Source organism: Ambystoma mexicanum, chromosome 13 (assembly GCF_040938575.1).
Source record: "Ambystoma mexicanum isolate Mex_15411 chromosome 13, UKY_AmexF1_1, whole genome shotgun sequence".
In the NCBI taxonomy this organism is placed as follows: Eukaryota; Metazoa; Chordata; class Amphibia; order Caudata; family Ambystomatidae; genus Ambystoma; species Ambystoma mexicanum.
The window spans coordinates 738,379,555-738,400,086 of NC_090938.1; the positions used below are offsets into that span (position 1 = coordinate 738,379,555).

The 20,532-nt window shown below is 48.2% G+C and overlaps 1 protein-coding gene across 1 annotated transcript in view; it reads left to right on the forward strand.

Moving 5' to 3' along the window:
• Nucleotides 1–20,532, forward strand: part of SLC44A4 (solute carrier family 44 member 4) — a 322,971-nt gene that overhangs the window by 200,458 nt on the left and 101,981 nt on the right. The window contains exon 10 of the mRNA XM_069635013.1: nt 16,490–16,602. Within this exon, the coding sequence (XP_069491114.1) occupies nt 16,490–16,602 (113 nt within the window). The remainder of the gene's footprint in view (nt 1–16,489; nt 16,603–20,532) is intronic.

Below are 20,532 nucleotides of genomic sequence, written 5' to 3' on the forward strand. Positions count from 1 at the left end.
TTGACACTAGGCATGTTTGGGACACCTAGCAGAACATTTATTTTTTAATAAATGGTAGAAAGTGCACATCACCTTGACCCAATTTCAAAAGTAAGTGATTCCAGGACACGAAAGCCCAAATATGGTTCCTAGTGATTCCATCGACAGCAAAACCATCGACAACCATACCATTGACACCAAAAGCATCAGAAAAAAAACATTGAATGCATTTTAAAAAAAACATTTTTATGGGGAGGGGGAGGGCCCCCAAGACCCCTTTTTTAACCTTAAACTCCCATTTTTACTAAACTAAACCCTTTACCATTTAAAAAAAATGCATTCAATGTTTTTTTTCGATGCATTTTGTTCAATGGTATGGTCTGTCGATGCTTTGGATTCGATGGAATGACCGGATACCCTATACATGTAACACAGTATAATGACTACTAACATGCATTGTAAAACTGTAGATATGAAGCAGTTGAGTATTCATTATTCGCAGTGGCGATGCCCTGTCTTGTTTCGGTTTCATTGTGGGGGTAGCCTTGGATTGATGGTGTTGTGAGTGGGGGCGGCGGTGGGGGGGTCTTCTCTGAGTCCTGTATTGAGGATCACGATCAGATGGTGTCCTGTCCTGGGTGAAATACCAGTGTTTAACTACTGAAGCATGTGTCACCTTGCAGTAAGGGGGGTGGGGGGGGGGTACCCTGTGCTGTGAGGTGCAGTGCTTCAGTCCTTCAGGTTTGCAGTGGGGTAGCCCACCTCAGTTCAGGTGCACTCGGGGGTCCCCTTTCGTTTCTATATAGTCAGCATCGTTTGCTTCTAGAACACACAATCACACACAACCTTCGACACTCAGGGCCAAAACATACCTAACTTCTTTTTGATATTGAAAACTTATTCCACATGAAATGTGACAAAACAGCCTCTCTAGCTGCAGTTTGCCATGTGTCGAGACAGCCTCTCTACCTGCAGTTTTCCATGTGACGAGACAGCCTCTCTAGCTGCAGTTTTCCATGTGTCGAGACAGCCTCTCTACCTGCAGTTTTCCATGTGACGAGACAGCCTCTCTAGCTGCAGTTTTCCATGTGACGAGACAGCCTCTCTAGCTGCAGTTTTCCATGTGACGAGACAGCCTATCTAGCTGCAGTTTGCCATGTGACGAGAAAGCCGCTCTAGCTGCAGTTTTCCATGTGACGAGACAGCCTCTCTAGCTGCAGTTTTCCATGTGTCGAGACAGCCTCTCTACCTGCAGTTTTCCATGTGACGAGACAGCTTCTCTAGTTGCAGTTTTCCATGTGACGAGACAGCCTATCTAGCTGCAGTTTTCCATGTGACGAGACAGCCTCTCTAGCTGCAGTTTTCCATGTGACGAGACAGCCTCTCTAGCTGCAGTTTGCCATGTGACGAGAAAGCCGCTCTAGCTGCAGTTTTCCATGTGACGAGACAGCCTCGCTAGCTGCAGTTTTCCATGTGTCGGGACAGCCTCTCTACCTGCAGTTTTCCATGTGACGAGACAGCCTCTCTAGTTGCAGTTTTCCATGTGACGAGACAGCCTATCTAGCTGCAGTTTTCCATGTGACGAGACAGCCTATCTAGCTGCAGTTTTCCATGTGACGAGACAGCCTCTCTAGCTGCAGTTTTCCATGTGACGAGACAGCCTCTCTAGCTGCAGTTTTCCATGTGACGAGACAGCCTATCTAGCTGCAGTTTGCCATGTGACGAGAAAGCCGCTCTAGCTGCAGTTTTCCATGTGACGAGACAGCCTCTCTAACTGCAGTTTTCCATGTGACGAGACAGCATCCGTAGCTACAGTTTGCCATGTGACGAGACAGCCTCTCTAGCTGCAGTTTGCCATGTGACGAGAAAGCCGCTCTAGCTGCAGTTTTCCATGTGACGAGACAGCCTCTCTAACTGCAGTTTTCCATGTGACGAGACAGCATCCGTAGCTACAGTTTGCCATGTGACGAGACAGCCTCTCTAGCTGCAGTTTTCCATGTGACAAAACAGCCTCTCTAGCTGCAGTTTTCCATGCGACGAGACAGCCTCTTTAGCTGCAGGTTTCCATGTGAGGAGACAGCCTCCATAGCTGCAGTTTGCCATGTGACAAGACAGCCTCTCTAGCTGCAGTTTGCCATGTCACGAGACAGCCTCTCTAGCTGAAGTTTTCCATGTGACGAGACAGCCTCCATAGCTGCAGTTTTCCATGTGACAAAACAGCCTCTGTAGCTGCAGTTTGCCATGTGACGAGACAGCCTCTCTAACTGCAGTTTTACATGTGACAAAACAGCCTCTCTAGCTGCAGTTTGCCATGTGACGAGACAGCCTCTCTAGCTGCAGTTTTCCATGTGACGAGACAGCCTCTCTAACTGCAGTTTGCCATGTGACGAGACAGCGTCCCTCGCTGCAATTTGCCACGTGACGAGACAGCCTCCCTAGCTGCAGTTTGCCATGCAACGAGACAGCCTCCCTAACTGCAGTTTGCCATGTCACGAGACAGCCTCTCTAGCTGCTATTTGCCATGTGACAAGACAGCCTCTCTAGTTGCAGTTTTCCATGTGACAAGACAGCCTCTCTAACTGCAGTTCTCCATGTGACGAGACAGCCTCACTAGCTGCAATTTGCCATGCGACGAGATAGCCTCTGTAGCTGCAGTTTGCCATGTGACGAGACAGCCTCTTTAGCTGCAGTTTGCCATGTCACCAGACAGCCTCTCTAGCTGCTATTTGCCATGTGCCGAGACAGCCTCTCGAAATACAATATACCCTGTGCGAGACAGCCCCTCTAGCTGTAATTTGCCATGTGACGAGACAACCTCTCTAGCTAAAATTTCCAATGTGGCGAGACAACCTCTATAGCTGTAATTTTCCATGTGACAAGACAGGTTGTCTAGCTATAATTTGCGATGTGACAAGACAGCTCTGAATGGATTGCGTCCTCCCACGTATTCCTCGTCTTTCATATTCGATATATCGAGCTTCAGCTGCTTCGGAATATTATTTTCGGCAGAAGGCGCTGTGCGTCAATACAGTCGACTCGATGTCCCTCGAGGATGATGTCATCGAAGGGATATATAGCACGCGCAGCGCCCGTTGGCTTCTGTCTGTTTTTCTGCAAATGCTATTGCTTCGAGAAATACGCTGCACTTCATTTATTACTCGCGAGTATGTCTTCTTCGCCGACACAGACTACCCTGAAGTCCGGGTTCAGGAAGTGTCGAGATTGTGATTCAAAAATGTCATTGACCGACCCACACCGTATATGTCTATGGTGTCTCGGTGGAGCATAAGACCTCCGCCTGCTCCAAGTGCCAGTCAATGACCGGAAAGGCCCTGAAGGAGGGAAAGGGGAAATTGGTGGTAGGTCCCAAAAATGTCCATCTATCCCGACCAAAAAACCTTCGACCGACGAGTCGAGAGGCGACTCTCCTTGGAGGAAGAAAGTTAAAAGATTGAGATCGAGGAGTGGCTCCCACCACTCATCATCGTCCTCAAGGAAGTCCAAAAAGAGGCACCATAGGTTGCCTTCTCGACTTCATCGTCAGACACCTAACAGTCTTGTCCCACAAAAAACTCCACACCTGCCGAATGGGGAGCATTTAGAGCAGAAATGCTGAAACTATTTGAAAAGCAAAAACCCACACCAAGCCATGCAAAAGAAGCCGGTAAGGAAAGGGCTAGAGCCAAATCCCACATGCCCTCAAGCCCGGGACGAAGGCCTGATCCTCATCGAGAGCCGTTGAGGCCTCGACGCAATGACAAGTCATCGAAGGATGCTTTGAGCTGAAAACATAAACACAAGTCGAGGTCGAAGTTGGCATCGACAAAAGCCGCGCCACCAACGCCAGCTGCGACATTGACGCCAGCTGTACCGTCGATGCAGAGGGCACCATCGAAATCAAAAAAGGTTTTGACGACTCCTCGAGCATCGAAATCCACAGTTTGTCAAACCCTTGATTCCTGAAAAAACGTATGTTCCTTTACCAAGGAAAGGATATTTTAAGTCTCTTACCTCAATATATGAGGAAAATGAACCCTCAGACAGCGATGCACCCATTGGTCTCCAATTTGGCACACTAAATGTGCCTGAAACTTTCATTTCTGAGGAATCAAGGTTGAAAGACCTTTATGCTAATTTACAGACGGCCAGTGGGGTAGAGACCTCGCCTGAGCTAGATTTTAGAAGGCCAGAAGCTGGGGAACATGCTGATGCTTCAAATAGGCAGCTAATGTCCAAGGTGATAAAATATATGGGATGGAGTAGGCCTCTGTTACCATTTGAGCAGGATGATCTGACGTACGTTCTGGATAAGGATCCACAGATGGATCCTATACTTTCTTTCCATATTGCTCTCCAAAAAAGGGTGGTGGCAAATTGGGAGATGCCAGAAACGAATCCATCTCGGACTAAAAATCTGACCAAAAAATGCCACCCTTCCAGTAGTGACCCAGACTACCTGGCTAAACACTCCACTCCAGGGAGTCTGGTGGTGCAGGCAGCTACCGCAACTTCCAAGCAGGTAGCTTACCCTACCATCCCTCCAGATAGGGACGACAAAAGAGTAGATGGATGGCCAAGGAATGTATTTTTTGCAGGGAGTATGGCGCTCAAATCAGCCAACTCCACATGTGCCCTTGTAAAATTCTCATTCACTCTATGCAACTGTATTTCCATGGCGGTAGAGCACATTCCTGAGGGGGAAGAAAGAGACAGATTCTTGGCCATATTTAGAGACGGCAAAGGAGCCACGTGTGAGTCTCTTCAGTCGGTTCTGGATTCTGCTGACAGCACCAGCAGGGCCATGGCTACTAGAACCATTATACGCAGATTTGCATGGTTGAGAAAGTTAGGTTTTGCACCTGATGTGCAATCTAGGCTTCTCAACATGCCCTTTGAAGGGTCTCACCTTTTTGGCAACAAGGCTGACGATAGCCTTGAGAAGTTTCAGACCTCAAAGGCGGCAGCCAAATCCTTTGGTGCTGCTATTAGGCAGCCTCAGCCTTTTCGGCCTCGTGGACAACCTTGGAGGGGTAGATCTTTTCGCTACTACTTCTCAATTTGAAGAGCGAGAGGAATGGCTGGTCAAAGAGGCCAAAGAATATTCCCCCGTGATGGACGAGGTAGAGGTGCAAAGCCCTCCCAAGCTGCAGCATCTTTACCATCTGCCACTGCATCAGCCGTCTCAAAACCTTTGAGGTCTTGAGTCACAGTTCACCAGTGGGGGGGGGGGGCAGACTGTCTCAGCCTCTAGAAGAATGGTGAGACATTACTTCGCATGCTTGGGCATTGGAAACCACAGCCCACAGGTACTGCCCTCCTTTCATTCAGAGACCTCAGAGCAATCCACCGGGGAGCCACTCTTTGAGGATTCCAGATCCGCTCCTTGTGCATGAAACTTTAACCCTGCTAGATAAAGGCGCTATAGAGCCGGTGCCTGTAGCAAAGAGGAACAAGGGATGGTATTCTCCATATTTCCTAATACCCAATAAGGACAGAGGACTGAGACCCATCTTGGACTTGAGATACTTTAACAAGTTCCTCAGGAAGGACAAGTTCAAAATGGTCACACTTTCTCAGATCCTTAAGGCCCTCCAGCTCCAGGATTGGATGGTATCATTGGATCTTCAGGATGCTTATTGTCATGTGCCAATCCATCTGAAGCACAGAAAATACTTGAAGTTTGCTGTTGATGGTTCTCATGATCAGTTTAAAGTTCTGCCATTCAGGCGGCCCTCGGCCCCAAGGGTGTTCACCAAGCTAATGGCGGTGGGGACAGTGAGTCTCAGGAGAGGGGGGATTCACGTCTACCCCTACCTGGACGGTTGGCTGATCAGGACGCATTCTCCCGAACAAGTCCTGCATCATCTCAACGCGACCTGCCTGGGCTTCTCCCTCAATTACAAGTAGTCCCATATGACACCTTCTCAAAAGCTCCAGTTAATCGGGGCTGTACTGGATACTTCCTTGGGAAAGAGCTTGCCACCCGAGGTGAGGCCAACATCTCCCGGCCTTCGATTTTTTTTAGGTTGCTCGGCCTCATGGCATCCTGCATTTTCTGGTGCCAGAGGCCTGCCTGAGAATGAGTTCCCTTCAATGGGATCTAAGAACTCAATGCTCCCAGCTCTCAGGAAAGATGTCGTACCTACTGCAGATTCCAACTAGGGTCGCGCGGGATCTTCTGTGGTGGGCCTGCAAGGACAACATTCTGAAGGGAGAACCCTTTTGGCAACCATGGCTGGAAATAACAGTAGTGACGGACGACTCATTCCCGGGTGGGGAGCCCACACCAATGGTCTGACAGTCAGCGGTCGTTGGTCTCCATCGGAGTGAAAACTACATATCAATCTTTTGGAGCTGAGGGCAATCAGACTAGTGCTAAAGGCCTTTCTGCCCTCTCTACAGGGAAAGAATGTCCTGATAATGACAGACAACACAGTGGCCATGTGCTACCTCATCAAAAGAGGAGGCGTAGGGTCACTACTACTGTGCAGAAAGGCAATGCAGCTCCGTTACTGGGCAATTCAAAAAGGAATCTCTCTATCGGCAGTCCACCTAGCCAGAGAAGAGAACACAGCGGCGCACGCTCTGTTCAGGCAGAGCACTGTCTCCCATGAGTGAGAACTAGCTCAGGAAGTCTTTCAAGAGATCTTCCCCTCTGGGGAGTCCCTCAAGTGGATCTGTTTGCAACCAGTGTCAACCGTAAGTGCAAACTGTACTGCTCCAGGGAATTTCCCCCAAGAGGAGCTCTAGGAGACACGTTCGTAGTGGATTAGGACTTTCCACTCCTGAACGCATTTCCTCCAATCCCCATCATTCCTCACATGATAGGAGGTTGTTCAGGAAACGCATGAGCCTAGTTGCCCTGGATTGGGCCAGGAGTACGTGGGACATGTCCATCTGCCCTCCAATGCATCTTCCACTAAGAGAGGACCTTCTCTCGCGAGAGGAGGGTCGGGTTCTCCATCCAGAGGTCAAAACACTCAGCCTTGGTTTCTGATAGGCTGAGATACAAGGATTGAGACCTCCCGGATGACGTACTGGAGATTTTCCTTTCACCCAGAAGTCCAGCAACAAAGTCTTTGTACCGTTGCTGCTGGAACAAATTCTGCAACTGGCGCAGAGACAAGAATGTAGACCCTTTTCTGTGCGAAACACCTGAGGTGTTATCCTTTCTACTATCCTTAGCCAATCTGGGGCTCCAGGTTGGAACTATTAGGGGCTATTTGGCAGCGCTATCCATCTTTAAGCGCTGATCTGAAGAATGTTCATATTTCCAATTTGGGACCTTAATCTGATACTAACATTTCTAATGTGGGCACCCTTTGAACCTTTACATTCATGTCCATTACGGTTGTTAACTTTTAAAACCATTCTCTTGGCAGCTTTAACTTCAGCCCGTAGAGTGAGTGAATTGCAGGCACTTTCATCCAAGCCACCTTTTACTATCATCCATAAGGATAGGGTTGTTCTGAGGGTTAAGCCTTCATTCTTAACCAAAATCATTTCTGATTTTCACGTAGGGCAGAACGTTGTTTTACCTTCTTTCTATCCCCCACCTCATCCTCGTAAGGAGGAGGAGAGATTACACCGGTTGAACCCTCGTACAGCTCGGAGCTTTTATATATCTAGGCTGTCAGAACTTTGCATTGATGATCAGCTTTTCATTGGCTATACAGGCCACAAACTGGGTCAGGCTGTTACGAAACAGACCTTATCCAGGTGGATCATTCTGGCAATTTCAGAAAGTTACAGACTAGCGGGCAAGGATCCTCCGGAAGGATTAAGGCCCTATTCCGCCAGGGCCATGGCTAAATCTACAGCCCTGTAAAGGGGTCTACCGATAAAAAGTATTTGTGAGGCAGCAACGTGGTCTGCTATTCACATGTTCACAAAAAAGTGACTGCCTGGAGTCTTCCCTCGGTCAGGATGGGAGCTTTGGCGAAGCAGTCCTGCATTCGGTTCATGAAAACCATTAAAAACTAAATTCGTACTCCCTCCACCAAATCTAACACTGCTTTGGGAGTCTATCAACGATGAGGCATAGGTGGGAGGACACAATCCATTCGAAGAACAAGTTATTTACCCCTGGTAATGTTCTTTCGATGTGATGTTTCTCCAAAGTATTCCTCATCGCCCGCCCAACCTACCCCACAGTGCTATATATACCTTTGATGACATCATCCTTCACATCAAGTCGACTGCATCGACGCACAACGCCTTCTGCAGACATTTGTTTTTCCGAAGCAGCTGAAGATGAATTACGAACATCAAAGATGAGGAATACGTGTGCGGAACATCTAGTAGAAAGAACGTTACCTGGGGTAAGTAACTTGTTCTTCTCCAGCTGCAATTTGCCATGTGACGAGACAGCCTCTCTAACTGCAGTTTGTCATTTGATGAGACAGCCTCTCCTTAGCTGCAATTTTCCATGTGACGAGACAGCCTCACTAGCTGCAATTTTCCATGTGATGAGTCTGCCTTTCTAGCTGTAGTTTACCATGTGACGAGACAGGCTCTCTAACTGCAAATTGCCATGTGATGAGACAACATCTCTAGCTGCAATTTGCCATGTGGCAAGACAGCCTGTCTAGCTGCAATTTGCCTTGTTCCCTATAAGATGGTGTTGGTCTGTCTGGTTGCCAGCATATTACAAATGGGGCAATACGTGCTTGGTGGGTAAGTCACGGTTTAAAGGGATTGCCATTGACATGAGGCATTTCTGCACTTGGCAAGTACAAATTCTGCAAGGGCCAACTCAGTATTTCATCATTCGGAGGCCAATAAATTCAGTCCCTTAACATTTGATAATAACATCATTTGTACCCAGCGAGGGACAATCAGATTTTTTCAAATGGTCTGATTGGCCCTTGCTGGGTCCTTACCTGCCCAACATGTCTCCGGTCCAGCCGCATCCCTCGGAATTCCTTCTGCAACAGGCCGCCATTGGAAAAGAGATGGGACTACGTGTCCCTTCATCCATTCCATGATGGCCATCTTCTTTGTTTACTTTTTAAAAAATCTTTTAAATGGCTGCCATGGAAAGGGAGGACGGACTTTGTTTCCTGTTCCATGGCAGCCATCTTTTTTTTCTTCTTTTTTCAGTTGCAAAACGCCGGAGAGTCTCGCAACTGAAAATATATGCTATTAGTAGTCCGGTCTCACGGGCCAGAGTACTAATAGCAATGAGCCCCTCACTGGGGGGTGTCACTGCTTCAGGTAAGGCCCCGGGGCATGTAACTATGCACAGTAATGCTCCCTCATCCCCAAGTTCGGGGCTTATTGCTTAGTTAAGACTGCACTCAGATGTGGGAGAAATCCTGACACGAAGACTAAGTAAAAATGTGATTTATAATTGTTACCAAATTTTATACACATTTCAAGATTCAAAAATTAAACCACCTTAAAGTAAACCCTGACCGAGTCAATCTCGGCCATGCATTGATTTGATCCAGAATGCTAAACTAAGCCCGCGTGAAGTCATCTTTGATCAAACTGAGGAGCAGGAGGATGGGAGAGAAGCAGTAGAGCTGTCTCAGATGAGCAGGATGAATGCGACGACTGTGGTCCCATACACAGGGCCCAGTGCTCTCTGCCCCTCATCCCCCCCAAGGCTATCTCAGCCAGATGATACTATCTTTGCAATAATAATGGTTTCCACTCCTTTTTGATTAAAAATAAATTCGGAGGAAACAAAATTCATGACAGATTGGGATGGCAAAGAAAGACAGTCACATGGCCTCTGATAATGGACCCCAGCCCAGAAACAGGATCCCTCTTAATTAAGCCGCCTTTCATCACACCATCTCCTTGTCAACGACCAGACAATTGTTATAAGTCATTGGATGAATCTCCGCTATGTCTCCAAGGTCCCACCAGGCTGTCTAGGGGTTGCGACTTTCGCATGGTATTGGTCGAGCAACCAGCTGGTGCGTCAACATCGCCTGACAATGAGGCATGTGCTTTGGATGCTTATGGACAGAACTTATTATGCACCGCATCCCTTGCCAAAACAGTTGCCGATACTTTAGCCATAGGTAGAAGACATGACCATGAGATATGTGCTATATATTCTGGTTCTCTTATGTGTAACTGGTTTTATCTAACTGCGCCTTGATGCCCAAGGGCTTAGCACGCTATACAAATGGAAAATAAATAAATAAATAAATAAATGTGGCACAAGAAGAACATCTGTCAGAGGATAAACAGCCAAAAACAAAGGATATAATTGGAAGGGGAGAACTGCCATTGAATTATGCCATTAAAGCAATCAACGTTGTGGAGATCAGTTTTCACCAAATGGCACGAGGCCATACCAGGGAAGCTTGGAGGAAATCCAGAACTTCAAACTAAATCTTTAAGACCTGCCGTATGTTGGCTCTGAGCTTATTGGAACAAAGGTAAGTAAACACTTAAGTAAATGAAGTGGAAGACCAGATGCAGCAAACCTTGAGGGACCAGAGATTCATCAAGACACTCCTTCAGATTGAGGTGCATGCGGAGGTCAAGTGGATAACATTCCTATCGGCAGAGAGAACCCTCCTCGACAACCTCCACCTGCCCCTTATATCCACGAAGGGGCCAGAGTTCTTCAGATCCAGCTGGACTAAAAAGGAGGCGGCGGAGCAGCACATACAAGATGCATAAGGGACTTGATCGAGAGACGCTAGGGTCGGGGAAGACTTATGCGGTTAGCGAGAAGATTTAGAGACAGGTCCTAAGCGCCAGTGAGCATCGGTTCAATGTGGAGGAAGGTGAAATGGGCTTGGGTTATTGGACGTGACGCCGGGTACAGGGAAGCACCGTAGCACCTAGTCACACACAGAGTTCTTCCTGGGCCTACCTCACCTCTCAGAGACACTGTGGATCCCGCTACAGCAAAGCATGAAGCTTCCGCAGGAATGTTCACTTGGCCTAAATGATGCCATCCAACCTGTGCTGACCTGATCAGCACACCTGGAACCAGGATATCATTGCATCCATTCGAGCCTTGATCACGAGCCTGTGAGTGATGCAGGGGAGGGACTCGGAAAGCGAGACTACTATAGTGGAGGACTCTATTTGGTTTTCTTCTTCATGGAGACAGAGGAAGCACCAACCGATAAACTTGCTGAACCTTTTGTTTGTTTTTTCTTCAATCTCCTCCGAGCCAAAGCTGATGGAAAGGTATAACACATGGACCCTATTGCCAGAAACGGAGGATCACCAGAGGTTTGAGAAGCTGGCAGATTCTTTAAGACCAGGAATCATCATCACCCAGGAGAGAGAACATGAGAAAGGCGTTTGTTTTTGATCAAGTCCCCAATTAATACAAGACGAGATGGAAACTCACAGTGATAGGGTGACCCATCTCTCACATTGACAGTTTGGTATTCGTATGGCTGAGCCTTAAGAAAAACCTGCTACCGTATGACGGCCCTTTTTATTATGAGGTTCCCAAATAAAGATCCTAGATCTAAACCATTAACTAACTTGTCTGTGTGGGGTTTCCCCCCAATGCCTCTTGAAGAACAGCAGTACTAGTGCCCAGACAAACACTTACGAATCACCAGTGCATTCTCACCCAGGCACAAGGGAGAGCTCTTAATTGCTGCCTGGCATTGCTGGAGGTATTGAAAAGGTGATTATAACCTGAGAATGCATGGCATTTTAATCCAGTGCTACACCACCTTCCCTGGAAGGACACACAAGGAAAAGAAGAAGTGGATCTGTTCACCCCATCTTAGCTCAGCCTCGTCAGTTGTTTACTTACTTGTTATCACTAACAAAGGTAGGTTTAGGCCAGACACCCAGAAGGTCCATCAGGCCTCCATTCCACATAACAAAAGGGATAGACTTGTTCCTTCTTTTCCCTGTGAATTATTTATTTAAGCAATAATACCTGATCCGGCGGGCTGAATCGGGTGGTAACGGCCCATTACCCAAAGTTCAGTGTGAGGGCCTTAACGTTGGGCCCCGGTGCCATTACCACCTGATCTGGTGGGCTGAATCGGATATTATTGCTATTAGCACTAGCATAAAGGGCAAAAAATGTTGCCCTTAGGGCAACATTTTTTGTTTCAATTAACGTGATGCCTTGCGGCATCCTCTTCATTGAAACAAAATACTCACTAAAGATGGCCACCATGGATCAGGAAGGCGTGGCTCCATACGGAGCCCTGTGAGAAACCCATGGATATTCTCACTTCTTTTTCTCCTGGATCCTCTGCTCAGGTGGCCAGGGCACAGCCATCGCTTTTGGATCCAGACCCTCGGGGTGGACCAGTGCGGGAAGATCACCTGGGTGGAGGGACCTTGGGAATTTGGAGTGGGATGCCAACAGGTGAGATGCAGTAGTCCCCTTTCCCTAATTACCAAACATCCTATTCTTTCCCAACCCTAGTGGGATATTGTGAATCTTACCCTCCCCACATCCCCTCTCCAATGTTGAAAACCACTGGGACGAGGAAGAAGAGTTACAGAGCTATGAAGATTTCCCATAGGAACCTACGTACCATGGATTCCTATGGGCAATCTCCATTTTGTCTCGATAATGAGGCCAGGCAGAAAACTGTTCAATCTCCCAGACAGTATAAAAGACACAGCACATAGGCACACTTTGAGCGAGCTGGGGGATGCTGGAAGGTGCAGAGAAGCCAGAGTTAGACCAATCAAACTGGAGAGAACCTGGAAGGCCTGTAGGAGGCGGAACTGCCCACTGCCCAAACACTGGACCTGTGAGTGCAGGGGAGGCTGCAGTGTGGGAGCTGTGCCTCTAGGGAACCAAACCAGGGGCAGCTGGGGTTGCCTAGCGGCACTCACATCAGACCTCCTCCCCTGGATGTAACAGGAGAACCCAGGCCTCTGAGGGGCAGGTAATAGGATCGAGAATGCCATTTTTGGGGAGCTGGTGAAGTGGGAGCAAAATACAAGCAAGTGCATTCTGGGACTGGAAGTCCAAAACCATTTATTTTTTAAAACTGCGAGGGGGTCCGAGCCCGGCTGAGGGAGACCCTTGTGTGTGAACATTAAGAAGGGGTCCGAGAACCCAAAGAGCTTTTGGGGAGACGCCGAGAGCATGGAGAGGACCCAGAAAGCCAGAGTGCAGAAAGAAGCCTTGAGAGACCGGAGGAGAACGTGGAGCTGAGATGCTGACTCAGTGCTGGAGAGAGGCTGTGGGGTGGCTAGGCGGACGTATCTCCAGGAAGCTGGGAGAGGGTAGGCTGCAAGCAGCCCTGAATAAAAGCGAAATACAGGAGAACTGTGCACACGGCAACCAGTGAGTTTACGAGAATGAAAGAAACCTGGTGCGTGTAAGTGTCAAAGGAGGGATAAAATAACAGAGTGGTCCTGCACCGCTGGTGTGCCCAGTCAAAGGTCTCTGTTTTTGGTGTATCGTAGCTGAAAAGGAATGCATGTGAAATGCATCGAAGTGGTCATGCCATGCAGAGATTAAGCAAAGGCCTTGCACAGTCGAAAATCTTCGATTAACTAAGGAAGAAGGAATTGTTAACAACAGGTCCAAGCCCAGCTGAGGGAGATCTATAGTGAACAGTGAACTAAGAATGAAGGAGGAATGTGAACGACAGATCTGAGCCCTGCTGAAGGAGACCCATTAGAAACCGTCAACCCTTAACCTTGTGAACTTTAAAGAAAACCTGAAGAAGAGAAGGAACTTTGTTTTGTATGTGTCCAGGTATCCTGCGAACAAGAGACTTTGTTTTGGGAAAAAGACTTGGTCGCAGAAAGCCCTGACTAATGTGCTGAAGTGCATCCTCGAGCCACAGAAGTAAGAGGGTGTTGAAAGCTTGAGTGTTCCGCCTTGCCCCGTGCTGAAACGTGGGGAAGGAGGAGCTTCCCACTCAACTATCCTGGCCTATTATTTCATGAACACTACTTCTTTTGCATACATCATTTTCCCACACTATTTGTATTTAGAAGTAAGGATTGGCAATAGGTTTATTAAAATAGGCCCTTTATTTTGACAAGACTCCACTAGGACTGTGTTATTTTGATGGTCATAGCTTGCGCCCATCTTTAGACTTAGGGTTAGATTAGGCGTTTTACCAACCCATTGAAGTTAAATAAACACCCTTGAACCGTGTTCCACTTGTGTCTGTCTTCACTATTGCCACCATGAGTTCCTTAAACCCCTCTTCCATTTCCATGGCGTTCAGCAGGGACAGCGCTGCTGCTGTAGTAATCAGGTAAATTGGGCTGGAGGTGGGAGGGACTGGAAATTGGAAGGGATGGGAGTGTAGGGGAAAGATGGAGGGACGGTGGAAGCAGCCATCAAGTTGCTTGGATCGGTCGATTCAGCCTGCAATCCAAGCAGCCTGATTGCTTGCGTCGCCCACTCCGGTGCTAATAAGCCATTTCTCAGGGGACCTTTCGGAGTGAACAGTGTGGGCTCCCAACATTGTGCTATCAAAGCTAATGATGGGCGCTCCCCAATCCATGCCATCATTTCTGCAAGGAGAGTGGGCATGCTTCAAGCGTTCTCTATAAAAGGAACCTTATACTACTTTCTTCAGGCACAGGTGGTTCTTGAACTTGCACTCCATCCCATAAGTGCTGTCAGCGGTTCACTTTAACTAGTCAACACCTTCTAGTTTAAGAGCCATTCACCACCAATCCAGAGAGTGTTGGATACCCGGGATAGTAAAAGGACACTACTCACTTACCCTTGATGGGGCATGGGGGGGGGGCACTATAGAAGGGAAGCAAGATATTCACATGTCTGGCTAGCTGTTTGCAGCTTGTGTACTAGCCAGTAAGCGCAAACTGTTGTCTGAGCAGTGTATCTCCCGCTTTATAGTAGCCTGCATTGACCTCTGCCATCCAGAAGCCTACAGGCACATTCAGGGGACCGTGGCAGTGGGTCCACCAAAGACAGAGCTGCAATGAGAGCCACGGACAGAAGTGCTGCTGCAACACTGCACACATTTACGCATCACTTGGACGCATTACTCTCTGTTCTCTCCTCCTCTCCCTTTCTCCCTTTTCCTATCCCCTCCCCTCCTCCCCTCCTCCCCTTACTTTCTTCTATGCACTTTATCAGAATTGTCCCTGGACCTAGTATGATAGCAACCTCATCTGTCTCCTTCCCCTTCCCTTTATTTATCCCCCCACCCCACCCTCTCCAGCCCTATCTGAAATGTCACGAGGCCTAGTACAACAGTCGCTTGATTTCTTCCTCCCCTCCCTTTCTGCACCCCTCTCCCTCACCTTTTATTTTCTCCGCTCTACCAGAAATGTCATCAGGCCTAGTACGGTAGTCGCCTGTCTGTTTCCATTTCCTTCCTTCCCACTCTCCCCATCCCTTCCTTATCTATGTCTTAGCTCTTGCACTATCTGAAATGTCGTCAGGTCGAATAAGATAGTTAATTTCACATCCTTATTGTTCATGGCCTGTAAGAATGTCATTGTATTTTCCCTTGTTCCCTCCCTTCCCTTGAAGCGCTTTGAAACACATTGTGTATAGGTGCTATATAAATAAACTATCATATCATCATTCATTCATTTAATACTTTATTTTAGATTATAGTTCATTGATCCTTCCAGTAGTAATCCATGTATGAACCCCTATTACTGCCAGAGCCAAATCCACAACAGCACAAACTACCCTTAGGAACCTATCTTAATATAGTGGGATTAGGGATAGGCCTATTGCCTCCTACACCGTACCGTCCTCTCCTCTCCTCTGCGGTCTGAATGTGAACCAATGAAAGGACCAGTGCTAGAGGTGCATAAATACTTACCCGTGGCTGTAGTTCTCCAGCGTCGGCTTCTTTCATAGATTCACATGCTTCCTGCCCACTTCCCTTCGAGGCCGGGGGCACGCCGTATATGGCAAAAGGCTACACTCATTTCCGGAAAATCCAATCATGGCCTTTGGAGCGGCAGCTTGGAGCCCATCCGCTCATTGCTTGGGCTGGAACGGGACCAAGTGAAGAGGGTAAGATTCCAGGGAATATATATTGCCGTGGAGGATTACCAGAAGGTCGATGGGGAATTATTCGAGGCTTGTTGATCTGTGAAAGATCCATCCCTGGAGGACGATAGTTACAGGTAAGTAGCTGATCCTTTCCACACTTACAACAAGGTGGCCGGCGCACGCTTCTTGCACCAGAAATGGGCTTGCCCTGGACACTATTGATAGCAGGTGAGTCATGTTGCTCGCCACATCTGGAGGGCCGTGGAACAGTCCGGATGCTTCCTGGTCTGTTATGGAGCACTGAAGCCTATGAAAGCTTCAGGGCGATGGGATGGGGAAAGGAATTAGAGGGGGGCATTGACAGCCTCATAGAGGAAAAAGGTGGAAAATAATGTGGGATTTTTGGATGAACAGCACACAAGTGTTATCTACTTTGTTCAGCCGGGAGCTCAATGAAACGTCAATCTGAATATGTATTTCACCAATAATGGAGCTGGCAGGTGTGGTCAGGGGGTGGAAAAGGACTGTCAAGTTCTCAGTAGATGAGCAGGTGCCCTCATTGACGCAGCCCGTTGTCGCTTCTCTCTCCTCCCTCAGCTGTCTTGGGATTGCAATGGTCCTCAGCCTCCTCTTCCTCCTCTTGCTGCAGTTCACGGCCGGGATCCTCATCTGGGTGCTGATCATTGGTGTCATCGGAGTCATCGCATATGGTGAGACGGCCCTAGATGGTGGCTATGTACAGCGCGTGTGTGTGTCTTTCCTGAAAGCATGTGTCCCGAGTTTGCCTGAATGGGGCTGGGCACAGGGAACCTTATCTCACTTTCAGGATGGGGGCTGGAGGAGGGAAGAAAAGAGGCGGTCAGGTGTTAAGGGACAAACTCCAGCCCCATATAGTATGGTTTTAATGGTTGACACGTGTGAGATGTAGGCAGTGCTTTAAGTGGGCCAGGGCTGGGCCTTGGCAGTCTCCAAAAAGTGTGGCTTAGCTTGGGCCCCCCAGTCCCACCACAGCACGGTGGGACACATTATCCCACCACGGCCGTGACGGTAAATGAGCCCGCCATTTTCAAGTCAGGCAAGCTGTGATTGACAGAAGTGCCATCCAGCCAAAGTGTCTCTCAAATTGGAAGTTGCAGTTTCAGCAACGTTGTGGCTGGCTGGCACTTCTGTCAGTCACTGTAACTTCCTCTTGCGACCCCTCATGCCAGGGGTCAAGAGAGCAAGTTACGGTCCCTTTGTTTCCCTATCCCCTCTCCAGGTCACCAAGGCGTCTTTGACCATCAGTGAACCTTGGGGGTCCACGATCTAATCTGCTATGAAGATCAGATTAGATCACAGAACCCCCAGGTTCACCGAGGGTCAAAGACACCTCGGACTCAGTGATCTAGTCTGCTCTGCAGCACACAGATCACTGAGTCAGAGGTGTCTTCGTCCGTTGGCAAAGTTGTATAAAAGATGACTTGAATTGTGCACCTTTCAAGCCATCTTTTATAAACATAGAAATATGTAACATATACACAAACCATAATAAGGAACAAATACAAGGTATGCATACATCTATATAAACGCTTGCATATATTTATATATTTGTTCGCGTACCGTACCATGGTTTGTGTACTTTTCAGGCCACGCCCATCATGGAAGCCGACCTCCAAATGAGGGCTCCCCCCTCAATTTCTTACCCCACTTAAAGCACTGGATGTAGGGCCTTGAGGTTTTATTTAGCTGTTCTGTGACTCCATCTCGGGGCTCAGAAACCTGCAGAGCTTTAAAGTAAAGGCACAGAGCTGTATGTGGGGGTATTCACCTCCAAATCTGAACCAAGAGTAATGGTCCCAAGCCCAGAGTGAGGGGCCTTGTGTCTATGAGTGTGTGTTGTGTTCGCTTGTATGTATGTATGTATGTATGTGTGTGTGTGTGTGTGTGTGTGTGCGCGCGTGCGTCTGTGCATGTGTGTGTCCGTGTGTGCGCGTGTGCACGTGTGTGTGTGTGTGTGACCTTTGACTCGTTGGATATATCTGCCTGAAATTTTCCAGGAGAAATGCCGGGCATGGGCACCCCTGCAACTGGAAAAGTGGGAGCAAATTCTTCCAATGGTTCAAAAGTTATTAAGCGAGGAACAGAAATCTGCTCTAGGACCGATCCCATTCATTTTCCCATAGCGAAAAAGGCGCTTTCTCTGAACAGGCACAGAGCGAAAACCGCTGGACGGATTCGCACCAAATAAGAAGCAAGTTGGGCAGAACGCAGCGCAGATACTTCTTTCTGTGTTTTGTGTAAATTCGACCAGTAGTTGTTTTTAAAATGTGACAGAGAATGGGGTGCCTGGTCCAAAAAAATCATATTTTTCCCATGGTGCATTGCTTGAAGCGGAGGCAGCAAATTTATTTCAAAAGCAAAATTCCAGTGCCATCTTTGGTGTTCACAGAGAATTTGTTTCAGAAAAGGATGGAAAAAATAACTACTACAGACAATGTACGTTATTTTTATAAACAAAATAAAATACGTACAAAATAAGTGGTGGAGTGAGGGGGAGTGGCAGGCAACTAACTGTGCACGTCCCAGAGTAGATAAAACTACATTTGTAATAATGTGCTTTTCTGAAGTGTTTGGTGCTACTGGTGCCGGATCTGGAGACTGTGAGGTTATGAGGGAATTCTTAGCAGGTATTTCATCTATAACCTGTTATCTATCGTCCAGTAGAGGCGATTCTATCTAGGATAGATACAATATGACTGGAATGCACTCAGTGATGTGTTCATAAGACGTGTCATGGGCAGGCCCCGCATTACCCATGTGCCCCTCTGTCATCCTGTTCCCACCTTACCTCTCCCCGCCCCCCATTACACTTGCCTCATTCTTATTCGTTCCTGTACCCTATTCCCACCACCTCCCTCTTCCTTGTCCCCGTACCCCATTAGTACTCCATTACCACACCCACACTTCCTTGTCCCAGTACTGCCATTACCCCCAGCCTCCCTCTATCCCGTCCCAGTCCCCAATTACCCAGGCCTCCATCTTCCCAATCCCAGTAACACCTTATCCCCACTTCACTGTTCCTTCTCTTAGTCCCCCATTATCCCTGTCGCACTCTTCCTTATTTGCTGACTTCATTACCCCATCCCACCCTTCTTCCTCTCGGTACCCAATTACCCCACCTTACAACTCCTCATCTCTGTACCACATTACCCCATCTCGCCCTTCTTACTATCTGTACCCAATTACCCCGCCTCACAGCTCCTCATCTATGTACCACATTACCCCATCTCGCCCTTCTTACTATCTGTACCCAATTACCCCACCTCACACCACCTTATCTCTGTACCACATTACCCCATCCCACCCTTCTTCCTCTCGGTACCCAATTACCCCACCTCACAACTCCTCATCTCTGTACCACATTACCCCATCTCGCCCTTCTTACTATCTGTACCCAATTACCCCGCCTCACAGCTCCTCATCTCTGTACCACATTACCCCATCTCACCTTTCTTCCTCTCGGTACCCAATTACCCCACCTCACAACTCGTCATCTCTGTACCACATTACCCCATCTCGCCCTTCTTACTATCTGTACCCAATTACCGCACCTCACAACTCCTCATCTCTGTACCACATTACCCCATCTCGCCCTTCTTACTATCTGTACCACATTACCACATCCCACCCTTCTTCCTCTCGGTACCCAATTACCCCACCTCACAACTCCTCATCTCTGTACCACATTACCCCATCTCGCCCTTCTTACTATCTGTACCCAATTACTCCACCTCACACCTCCTCATCTCTGTACCACATTACCCCATCTCGCCCTTCTTACTATCTGTACCCAATTACCCCGCCTCACAGCTCCTCATCTCTGTACCACATTACCCCATCTCACCTTTCTTCCTCTCGGTACCCAATTACCCCGCCTCACACCTCCTCATCCCTCTACCACATTACCCCATCTCGCCCTTCTTACTATCTGTACCCAATTACCCTGCCTCACACCTCCTCATCTCTGTACCACATTACCCCATCTCACCCTTCTTCCTCTCGGTACCCAATTACCCCACCTCACACCACCTCATCTCTGTACCACATTACCCCATCTCACCTTTCTTCCTCTCGGTACCAAATTACCCCGCCTCACACCTCCTCATCTCTGTACCACATTACCCCATCTCACCCTTCTTCCTCTCGGTACCCAATTACCCCGCCTCACACCTCCTCATCTCTGTACCACATTACCCCATCTCACCCTTCCTCCTCTCGGTACCAAATTACCCCACCTCACAACTCCTCATCTCTGTGCCACATTACCCCATCTCGCCCTTCTTACTATCTGTACCCAATTACTCCGCCTCACACCTCCTCATCTCTGTACCACATTACCCCATCTCGCCCTTCTTACTATCTGTACCCAATTACCCCGCCTCACAGCTCCTCATCTCTGTACCACATTACCCCATCTCACCTTTCTTCCTCTCGGTACCCAATTACCCCGCCTCACACCTCCTCATCTCTGTACCACATTACCCCATCTCACCCTTCTTACTATCTGTACCCAATTACTCCGCCTCACACCTCCTCATCTCTGTACCACATTACCCCATCTCGCCCTTCTTACTATCTGTACCCAATTACCCCGCCTCACA